A 12,281-nucleotide genomic window follows, 5' to 3' on the forward strand; every position below is an offset into this window, starting at 1 on the left:
TCTTTTCGATGAGGATGAAGAGGAAAATGTATAGTTTTGTTTTGAAATGAGCTGACATCTTTTCTATTTCGAAAGAGTAGATCATTGTCCATTGAATTAATTATAAGTCTCTAGATAATTAGAGGACTCAACTATCACTACAAAAAAAAGGGTCTAAAGCTGCGTTTTAAGACCCCAAAAACGCGGCTATAGGCTTTTAGCCGCGTTTCCTATGGCCGCGTTTGTAAACGCGGCCTAAAGTCCGCGGCTCAAAGCCTATAGCCGCGTTTTTTGAAAACGCGGCTAAAACCGGACCTGGAGCCGCGTTTTCTAACTGCGGCTATAGGATTCGACCTATAGCCGCGTTTACTAAAAACGCGGCTCCAGGACAGCTTCGAGCTGCGTTTCAAACGCGGCTATAGCTATTTCCCAGCAACATTGATCACGCTATAGCCGCGTTTTAAAAAACGCGGCTATAGGTTTTTAAAAAAACAAAAAAAAATTCTGGGTAAATTTTTCCCCAGAAAATTCAAAATTGAAAAATCAAATATAAAAAATTCAAAATTAAACACAAATACAAAAAATTCAAAAACAAATACAAATCCAGAAAATTCAAAATCAAATACAACATACTCACAATACAAACACACCCTGAAAATTTTAAATTAAACACAATATACTCACAATACAAACACATGCACCCAAAAAATTAAAAATCAAACATAAACCCATAAAATTCAAAATCAAACACAAACCCGGAAAATTAAAAGCACACACAACATTCTCACAATACAAACACAACGAAAAAATTAAAAATCAAACATAAACCCATAAAATTCAAAATCAAACACAAACCCGGAAAATTAAAAGCACACACAACATTCTCACAATACAAACACAACGAAAAAATTCAAAATCAAACAAAACGTGTTCCAAAATATAAAACAAACCCATGAATCTCCTCTCCTTCAACAAAACCAACCAAATCTAACACTAATTCCATTCAATAAAACAAAAGCACAAGCTCAGAATCAAAAAAGAACACAAGCCTGTGAAGAAGGAAGAAAGAAAAAGGAACAAAAAAAAAAAAAAAAAAAACGCAGTACCCAGATGTGAAGGAAGAAAGAAAAAGGAAAAAAAAAAGAAAAGAAAAGAGAAAAGAGAAAAGAGTTACCTGGATGTGGAGAAGGAAGGAAAAAAAAAAAAAAAAAGAAGAAGACTTACCCAGATGTGAAGAAGGAAGAAAGAAAAAGAAAAAAAAAAAAAAAGAAGAAAGAATGAACCATCTGATGAATGAAGAAAGAAAGGGAAAAGGAAGAAAAGAGAGCAATGGGGGTAGGTGGGAAAGTGGGGTGCAGGTGTGAAAGGGTTGTGTACGTGGGAAGCTTCAGGAAAAATTTTTTTTTTTTTTTTTAAGCGCTACCTATAGCCGCGTTTTCAGAAAACGCGGCTATAGGTAACCTGTAGCTGTGTTTTTTCAATGTAAAAACGCGGCTAAAGGTGACCCGTAGCCGCAGTTTTAAATCACAAAACGCGTTCAAAAACGCGTTTTTTAGCCGCGTTTTTCCAAAACGCGGCTATAGCTTTTCCTTTGAGCCGCGTTTTTCATGAACGCGGCTCAAAGGAAAGGCTGGAGCCGCGTTTTTCCGGAAACGCGGCTCCAGCCTTCCCTTTGAGCCGCGTTTTTGGAAAAACGCGGCTCTAGCCTTTCCTTTGAGCCGCGTTCATGAAAAACGCGGCTCAAAGGAAAAGCTTTAGCCGCGTTTTTCAAAAACGCGGCTAAAAAACGCGGCTTAAAGTCGCGTTTTTTGTAGTGTATTATTTTATTTGAGGAAGACAAATTAAGTTTAAGTCTTTGGAACAATGGGAGGCTGGTTATAGTTTTTTGAGGGAGCCTGTGTCTTTTTGCTATGCATATATTGAGGAGAAAATTTAAAATTTTGGGGGCCATGGCCCCTCCAAGGAGCAACGTGGCTCCACCTCTGAACTAGACAAAGTCGTGGCAATTTTGAGCACTTTCATGTGCATGTGACCAATCTGATTGCAAAAATTCTTAGGAATGTGATTTGCTTTTTGCTACATTATTCATATATGGGAAGGAGACACTCACAGACATTCCTGTAAATGACGCGTGGAGAGTATTGAGTTTCTAGATATTGAGTATTGAAGCTAAGAGCAGCCATGAACTTTGGAATAACATAAAATATCCAAGAAAATTGAAGAAACTAGTATAAAGGCATGCAAACACGTAAAAGTATAATTCACAACAATTTTTTTTTTTTTTTTTTTTTTTGGGGTGAATTATAGGAGTATATATTAAGAGGGAAAATGAGGGGAAGGGTTCAGGCCCTTTCCATTCTTGGGAGAAAAGATCAAGAATAAATAGGGATGAAAATAGACTCATTCCAAGACCAAAAAGGGGTCAACAGGCTATATGCCTATATCATGAATGATATATAGTTTGACTTTGACCACCTTTAAGCTTTTTAAAAAAAAAATCCCAACAAGAGAATGAACAAAGACAAGACTTGGTCTTGGAAAAACATTTAATTGCGGAAGACGAGAAATCATGGATCACATCAAGAAAAGGTTTATGAGTTACTTCAATAAATACAAATTTAGAAGCTCTTATCAATAGTCAGGTTGATTGCTAAAAGTTAAACCTGAGTTTCATCCCTCAAGGAATTCGAAGGGTCAAAACAGCCTTATTCACCTTGTGCTACTTTTTCAAACACAACGGTAATCAAGTTAGTTATGTTTAATGCAAGCATGATATATGGGATTCATAGACATGTACATATACTCAGCCATGAAACTGCATCGAGTAACATTGGTTTGTTTCTTGGCAACCTAAGATATCAAATTGGAACCAAAGAAGACTACATAACTAGTCATGGATCTATGAGTAGTGAATGGGCAACTAGCTAGCCCAATCAACATCAGAGAAAACATAGAGGTCAAGACGAGTATCCTCGAGTAGATGAAGCCTGAAGTCTTGAGTGCCTTGAACACATCAAATAATAGGTTTAAATTGTTACATGTGTTGGATCGAAGGAGCATGCATATATATGCTGGTATCCAGTATTGACAAATTAAGCCAGGTCTGCTCTTGTGATGGTTAAGTATTGAAGAACACTAACTTTGCTTCGTTAAACAAAGACAAGAATTAATGTTAAGTTGATTAAAATGAGACTTGGCTATCATAGGTGTTGAGATTAGGTTACTGGTGGAAAATATTTATGCTCGGTGGCTGAGGATGTCACAAGCATAATTGGCCTGACTAAGATGCTTGCCTTTGGAAGATTAACCAACTCCAATGCGAAGAAAATAATGTAGGTTTCCCAGGCCTTTAGTGGCAAAGCCAACGTTAATGTGGTTGATGAAGGAGCTCAACAATGAGAGTTACTTCTCCGCAGATGGATCTACGCATCCAACACCACTGTCCAACTATATATTCTACCATTATCATAAAATGAGTTTATAGATCCCCTGAATGAGAGATAGAACTTGGTACTAGAATGTCATGAGTCTTGTAGCTCAACTGATACATTCTAGTATTTTCAACGAAAACATCTAAAATTCAAATCTCCTCTAACATTTTGAATTAAAAATAAAAAATAAAAACCTTGGTGTTGGAACAAATTAGGAATTTATAAAAAAAAATTTCCTTATTTTAGGAGGGAAATCATTAGGTTAGTTGACTATTTTCAATTTTTCAAGAGATTTGTAACTCAACTAGTACCTTCTGATGTTTTCAATAAAGACATTCAAAATTTCAATCATAATTTCCCATTGTTGTAACTAATTATCAATAATTATTTAAAAAAATCAATTAACTCTTGAGAGGGGAATTAAATATAAATTTTGTAAATTTACACTACAAATTATATGTACACAAAAAATAAAATTATCGAAGTTTAGAAGGGCCATGCCCCGTTTTTCTCATATTTTTATTTATTCTCGTTTTGCATAGATAAACTATTCCAGCATCACAGAAAACATAATAGCCTTTCCATTCACCTTTTCTACAATGGAAAATTGCCATCATGAAATTTCAGTTCTCATATGTTACATGAAATCTCTTGTATCTCCTGTTGATCTCTCGCTTACTAGTTGATCCAATTCTTGTCAAATGCATTCCTTCTCCTATAGGAAGAGTAACAGATTTAACTCCACAATTCTTTCCCTCAACAACTTCAGCAAATGATATCCCATCTTTCCTATGGTGAAAATTATTCACAACCATTGTAGACCGACTAGGGTTAAGGTTTATGGTTTTGAATATTTTCAAGTGATCTTGAAATTTGCAATCAATAACTGCAAAATCAATATTTTTGTACTGCTCGATCACTTCACAAGGATTTCCATAGATAAATTTGATCATGTTTTCGAGGCTATTTTTCATAAACAGCGCTTTGCTTTTTTCTATATGATCTTCATGACCAATACAAATAAGGAGTCCACCAGTTTGCTTTGCAGCAACAGCCAGAGCTATTGTTAATGCAGTTATGCCATCTGGGGTGATTTGCACCATTAATCTAGCTCGCTTTCCAGCTGCCAAAGCTGATACAAACTCTATATATTTGGGTTCAATCAGTCTTGAGCCTCCAAGATTACAATCTTGAATGTTGTGAATCTTACACTGGAGAATCAAAATCATATACAATTTAATCAGCTATAGTTGAAACCAAATTACCCAATAGCTAGGGTTCCTAAATACAAGAAGCAAAATTAATGCAATGTTTTTCACCAAAATATAAGAGAAGCTTCCCCTCCTCTCCCCCTAAATTAATTAGCCTGATATAACAACTTTTTTGGACTAAATGCTATACAAGTGTCAAATTTTGTATATAAAAAAGGATTTTACTAATGTGTGCCTTAAGGACATACAATAATAAATCATTTAAGGAAAATTTTTATGAAAAAATGAAAAAAAAAAGTTATCAACTTTTTTATAGCTTTTTAAATTCCCCATAAAATGTTCTAAAAATAGATGATTAATGTATGCTTTAAGGGCATATATTAACCAGGCAAAAAAAAAAAAAAAAAAAAAAACTATCAATAGTGTCAAATTTCTAAATTGATTACTTTATTCCCAAATGCATGAAATATATTTCTCTTTCAAAAAATTTCACAGCTATTTACATAATCTTATGGTACATAATAAAATTAATGTCAATGATAGGGCTAATAAAAGTGAAAGTAATTGTTGAAAAATATTAATATCTCTAATATTATTTTTTGGAAATAAGCCTAAAATTTTGAAATAGACGTATATTCAGAAAAGATAATTGAAGGAAGAAATTTACCAGCTGAATAGTGTGTAGGTAAGCTTTCATGGCGTCTTGAGGAAACCATTCCATTGTCAAAGAAAATTGCAAATATAGAGAAGACTTTTGGAATAGTCAAGTCTAAGATTACTTCAAGCAAATTTAAATGACTTGGAGGGTCTAACAAAGCTGGTGGGAATATTTATAGCATTCGGATTGTTTTGATGCCATTATTGAATTCTTCTTACAACCAATTAGAGTGTTGTTGAAGCCTGACACAGATCTCATCACATTAGGACAAGTGGTCTATTGTAAAGAACTTTGAGAGTATTATCATTTGCATGTAGGTGAAGTCGTGGCAGCGTTTTGAGCACTTTCATGTGACCAATATTCTGACTGCTATAACTCTAAGGAATGTGATTTGCTTGTTTCCATGCACGTTAATTATTCAGATATGGGAGGAGAGAGACACTTGGTGTTGCCAGACATTCTTGTAAATGACACGTGGAGAGCATGAGTATAAAGACATGCATGCAAGAACTTGGGAATAAGATTATCATATATTGTTAGGTTCTAAAGACTTAGAATTTTATGTATTTAGAATTCCAATGTGTATTGTTAGCAAATCATGATCAAAACAAGTTGGTTAATCGTGTTTAGACTTGCTTAAAGTTGGTTCATTTATGTAAAGTTGGAATAAGTTGTTGTAGAAGTTATTTATGCTTCTCGGCCTGGTTCGATCGATTGATCGAAATTTAGGCTCGATCAATCGAAAATCGGGTTAGAGGCGTTTTTCTGTAGAATTCAAACTCAACCCTAGTTTTAAAATGTTCAGGATTTTCTAATTTGCCCTAGGTATAAAAGGCAAACCCTAGTCACGTTTTAGTGTGGCTCATATTGCTGTTTGTGTAAATCTCTTGTGAGATCTGTGAGGAGCTTTCCTTTACACAAGTTTAGAATTATCAAGAAGGAGATTTCTTCAAGAGCTTGATGATCATTCACTTGCTGCCATAAGAACTTAAAGAAACACAAGCGGATGTGCTTGTACTTGCTGGAGAATCCAAGAAAGAAGGAGTTTGTGGTTTCGGAGTTTGCACGTGATCGTGTCAATAAGTTTCTACTGGTGGGTAGCGATAGGATGTTAGTTGTCTAAGTCCTGTTGAACAACTTCGATTCTTTCATAATGGATTCAAGTTTACCTTGAGGATAACTAGGTTAAATCCTCCTCATATTTTTATTGGTTTGGTTTTCTAGGTGATCATATCTTTGTGTTATTTATCTTTCTGCTGCTTTGCATGATATGATTGTTTGATTATGTTAACCTAGAATTGGAATTTGGACTAAGTAACAACTTGGCTAATTACCTAGATTAATCCAATTGTGTTTTTAAGGGGTCTAAAAACCATTAAGTGGTATCAGAGCGGGTTGCTCTCTTGTTGTTGATCTTTTGATCGCTGAGCTGATCCTTAACCCCTGTTGTTATGGAACATGGACATTCTCTTGTTATTCCTCCTCACTTTGATGGGAATAACTATGCTTATTGAAAAGTAAGGATGAAAGTATTCCTGAAATCAATTGATAAGAAAGTCTAGAACTTTGTCGAATACGGATGGGAGAAGCCCACTACTCTTGTTAGTGATTGACATACTTCTAAAAAAGAAGCAGCCCGCGTTCAATAGTAAAGTTATGAATGCTATCTTTAATGCTGTTTTTATAGAGGAATTTAAAAGAATCTCTAATGTTGAAGTTACTCATACTGCTTGGAATATCATCCAGATTGTGCATGAAGGCACAAAGACTGTCAAAATCAACAAATTGCAGCAGTTAACTTCTAAATTCGAAAACATTAGGACGTCTGATGATGAATCTTTTGATGAATTCTATGCTAAACTTAATGATATTGTTAATTTTGCATATAACTTGGGTGAAATTTATGATTAACCTAAAATTGTTAGGAAGATTTTTAGATCTTTGACTGAAGATTTTAGACCCAAGGTGACTGCCATCACTGAGAGCAAGGATGTGGACTCCATCCCTGTTGATGAACTTATAGGATCTCTTCAATCCTATGAGTTGGACCTACCTAAGACTAGAAAATTCGAATCAATGGCTCTTAAGTTAGTTGATGATGTTGATGTTGGTGCATTTAATGATGAGCTCTTTGTTACAAAGATTGCTTATCTTGCCAAGAACTTCAGGAATTTCCTTAGAAACAACAACAGAAGGGTAAGAGATAAGAATACTGTTGAACCTAGAAACTTTTGGAAAAATGATCCCTCTAAGGTTAACAACATTGATAAACCTAGAGAAAAAGTAGGTCAATCTTCTAATAACTCTATGGGTTCCCGGTGTTTTGGATGTCAAGGGTATGGTCACATGAAATCTGAATGTCCTACCTACTTGAAGTCTAAGGGTAAGACTATGGCTATAACCCTTAGTGATGGTGAAGTTTTTGATGATGAGTCTAGTTGTGATGAGGATGGAAAACTTCATTGTTTTCACTGCTACTATTGTAGTAAATGAAAGCATATCTGCTGAAGAGAACCCTTCTAATGGAGAACTCTCTGAGGACACAGATCTTCAAGAAGCCTACAATAAACTTTGCAAAGTTGCTGCAAAGGATGCTATGAATGTTGAATTAGGCTTGAAGAAAATTGCATCTCTTAAGCTTGATAAGAAGAATTTGCTTGTAAAACTGTTTGATGCTAATGAACTTTTGAACAATGTGAAAACTGAGAATATGCTATTGCTTGATAAAGTTAAATTGTTGGAACTTGATTTATCTGTTGCTAGATATGCTAGTTCTAAACTTGATTAAATGTTGAGTGTTCAAAAATCTCCTTCTGACAAATCTGGATTAGGTTTTGTTGAAAGCATCTCTGTGTCTGCTCCCCATTCTAGAAACTTTGTCCCTTCATCTTTTGAACCTTCTGTGAGTGAAACTGTCAAACTCCCTGTGAGTGAGGTTGTCAAACCCATAGAAGTTTCACCATCTAGGAAGATTAGGATTGATCTGAAAGAGTCTAAACCTAAGCAGCCTACCCTTTCTAAGGACAAGTCACATGATAAGCTTGCATGGGTTTGTCATTTTTGTGGAAAGTTTGGACATATTCGTCCAAACTGTTACAAGCTGTAAGCTGCGAAGAGAGCAAACAAACCAAAAGTACCTGTGCCTCAAGTACAAGATCCTATGGTACTCATTGGTGAATTGGTAAAGGTTCTAAACCTTTATTCAAATCCTGGAGTTGGTAATCATTCCCATGTGAATAAGAACTTCAATGCTCGTAGTGCATCTAAAAAGTTTTGGATGCAAAAGGCTCAATCTAATTGAGTCCTTCTGACATGGTCCTTGTGCTTTATTGCTATTCTTTGTGACCATTGTTCTTTGGTTTTTGTTTTCTCTGTTTCTAGGATTTGCATTACATAACATTCATGCATTTCATTCTAGATTGTTTTTGTTTATTTAAAATAAAAAAAAAAGTGAAAAAGGAACCAAATTATGTTTTGCACTATTTTCTTGGTTTTTGAAAATAAGGTTGGTCAATTTATTTTCACATAACATTTCTTTTGTACCTTATTTAGCTTTGATGAGCTTACTTATTGCACTTTACTAGTTTAAAATTTGTAGTGCACGTTGTATGGAAAAGATGTTTATGGTTTTGATCACTTTATCTTGATCTTGAAGTCACATGTCTTTCACTGTCGGACTTGAACTTTTAGAGAAATGCATAAATAACCATCTCACCACTGTTCACTAGCCAATCATGAACACCTTAGTGCATATTGTAAAATTTCGTGCTCAAGAAAGTGTAGTACATACACAAAAGATCCTAAGGTGTAGCCTCGGTTTAAATGCTAAAATTGGTGTGTATATTATTGGACTTGGACTTAATATTAAATCTATCAAATAAAATTGGCATGTACATTATCCCGGCTATTTTTAATAAGAATCTGAATAATTAAAATTTGTATGTACAATATGAGGCAAATCAAGAAACTTACATTATTGCAAGCTTATTATCTAGGAGATATGGGAGTTATATGATGTAACTCTTTTGGTAGTAGTCTCTTTCAAATCCTTGTGATGAATTTTGTAGACTTTGTGTTTAATTGCTATACACATATCACATCACATGTATCTCAAGTTTTTGTTAGTTGCACACACTACATTAGTTATTCTTTGCTAAACATTGTACATGGTATTGTGTGTGTCTTTGGTCTAACCAACCAAGTTTGCAAATACTTTGAGTTTTATGCAAAACTGATTTGATGATTGAAAATTTATGGAGAATGTAAGAAATTTTAACCTTGGGAAAATTAGGCCTAAATCCTTGTTTTTGAAAATCATATCATCACAGACTCATGCATTTTGTTTATCAATTTCAATGCTTTGAGATGTTCCTAAATTTTTTTGTCAAAAATTGTGTTTTTCCTCAAATTTTGTGAGCCTCTACCAGTTTCGATTGGTCCAATCTGTTTTTTGATCAATCAAAATTCTTTTAAAATTATTTAAGGAAGCCTCTGTCTGTTTCAATTAATCCAATCTGTTTTTTGATCAATCGAAATTGTTTTGAAATTGTTTTAAAATTTTTGAGAAGCCTCTATCTGTTTCGATCAATCGAAACTCGTGAATCAGGTTTTAAAAAAATTAGATTTGACTTGTTCAAACCAATTTTTCAAAACTCTCTCTCTCTCTCTGACACAGCAAGGCTCCACAAGGTTTCTCTATCCATAAGCTGGTATGTCTATATTACCCTTCCTTTTGCATTGTTTTTCATGTTTCATGCATTATTTCATGGTTTTTGGGTAACATCTTTGGAATGTGCATAATTTGAGATTTTTGATGAATCAAACCTTATTTTGTAAATTTGATCAATGGGTTTTGTTGCTATATTGATATATTCATGATCTATGATTGTTAATTTGATCAATTTGGGGTTTTGTGAAATATTAAAAATTCTAGGGCTTGTATTGAACCCAAATTAGGGATTTTGTTTAATTTGGTTTCAATTGATGAAATTGGCTTGTTGAATTGATGTAATTGATCATTATTTTATGTAATCTATCTTGTGTGATGATCAATTGGTCAATTTGTAAAATTAAACAAGTGGGTTTTCAAATTTTTTTAGGGTTTTTGTTAGAAACTCTATGCTCAAGCCAAATTTTGTGAACTTGAACTAAATTTGAACTTAATTTCACTGCATTAGGGCATGCATCATGTCATTTAATCTGTTCATACATCATATAGATTTTTGTTCTATATTTTTTTGTGCTAACTTGCAATCTGCCCTTAGTTTTTGTTTTTCTTGCTTTGTGTGTCTTTGTCCTTATCCTAGCACCATGCCTAGGAAGACTATAGCTCATAAGACCCCCTCCACTTCTTTTGAGTCTCCCTCTAGGAGTGAGGTGTTTAGGAATGACAAAAGTAGAGAGGTTATGAGAAGCTGAACTGTAAGCGTAAGATTTGGGCTAAGTGTTCTATAGTTTTAGATGAGGTTGATTTGGCCATTAGGGCAAACCTTGAGTCTAGAGGTTGGTTGTCCTTGTTAGAGATAGATCATCCACCCCCGACCACCCTGATTAGAGAGTTCTTCTCGAATCTCTCTTGTCACGTCTATGATTCCAACACTCTTGTTAGGAGTTAGATACGAGGTGTTGAGTTTATCATTACTCCTCGGGTAGTGGCTGATGCTCTTGGGGTTCCGGTCGTTAGGGAGCCTGACTATCCTTATGAGGAGTCTCCACCCTTAGATGATGTCATGTCATACATCACTAGATCTTTTATCCAGTGGGGTTCTGATCCTCGGATCACGTCCGCTGAGCTTACTGAGATTGCCTATCAATTCTTTAGGATAGCGTGTAATTTTTGTGGCCTATTTCTCATCTTCATACCATCCCTCTTGAGCGATGTATGTTTTTGTACGCTTTTGTGTCTGGTGCGTCTATCAGCTTTCCTCATCTGTTTCTTCGTTCTTTGAATGAAGTTCATAGGAGTTCTGCCATAGCAAATGCTCTTTTTCATCTTATTTTTATTCATAGGATTTTGTTGTATCTTGGTCTAGATAGTTTCCCTTCTGGTGAGCCTGTTCATGTTGTAGCTCCCATAGGTGCCACCTTCCTTAAGCAGAGGGTTGCTCACTTGAGAGTTGGTCCTATACGTCCTAGAAGTGCAACATCTGGTGTTGTTCCCCCTCCTCCCTCTTCTATAGGTGCTGATACGGCTGAGGCGTCTGGTGCTGGTGCTGCTAATGCTGATGTTCCTCCACCGACTACTTCAAATGATTTAGACATTTGATGTACGTTGGATCATGTCTTGACCATTCAGGCAGCTTATGGACAGATTTTGGTGGACGTGGTCAATGAGATTCGTGCTATGCGCGCTGAGTTAGTACAGTTTTGACGATCTTCACCGCCACCTCCTTTTGATGATGGATTTTGATTGCCTTTGTGATTCTGTCACAAAAAGGAGGAGTACATAGTTGAGCACTTGCACTTGTAGAGTTTTGTTTTCAGGGGGAGAACATTTTTGGTTGGTTAGAGCTTGTGGAGTTTAGATTGTATCTAGGTGCTTCACATTGTATTTTTATCTTTTTAGCTCTTGTCATACTTTTGTTGGGATATTCATGTTAGGGGGAGATACTTTTATTGCTTTATATGTTTCTTGTTTCAACTGCTTATTGATTTATATTTATGAGTTATTCATTGATATATGTCTTTATTATGTGTTGGTTGATATCAACAAGAATTTATTTTGTTTACTTGTATTTTCCACACATGCGGTTATGCATTTTGTTTAGTGTCTCAAGAAATATACAGGTTGATTCAATTGAACTGCTGTCTACATTTGCAACTGATGGATAGTAGTTAGGATTGAATTTGTTTTTTTTATGAGCATTATTTTTGTAAAGGGCTTTTCTTTGTAAACTTTGAGTTTTAATTGTGTTTTGTCACGAATTGCCAAAGAGGGAGTTTGTTAGGTTCTAAAGACTTAGGATTTTATGTATTTAGAACTCTAATGTATATTGTTGGCAA

At 34.9% G+C, this 12,281-nt stretch overlaps 1 protein-coding gene across 1 annotated transcript; it reads right to left on the reverse strand.

Moving 5' to 3' along the window:
* Nucleotides 1–4,033: 4,033 nt before the first annotated feature.
* Nucleotides 4,034–5,342, reverse strand: LOC126703804 (uncharacterized). Its single transcript, XM_050402876.1, has 2 exons — nt 5,289–5,342; nt 4,034–4,621 (listed from the first exon to the last, which is right to left on the reverse strand). Exons 1-2 carry the CDS (start codon nt 5,340–5,342, stop codon nt 4,034–4,036), a joined length of 642 nt encoding a protein of 213 aa, XP_050258833.1.
* Nucleotides 5,343–12,281: the final 6,939 nt, after the last annotated feature.

The sequence above is a fragment of the Quercus robur genome, chromosome 10 (assembly GCF_932294415.1).
Source record: "Quercus robur chromosome 10, dhQueRobu3.1, whole genome shotgun sequence".
Lineage (NCBI taxonomy): Eukaryota > Viridiplantae > Streptophyta > Magnoliopsida > Fagales > Fagaceae > Quercus > Quercus robur.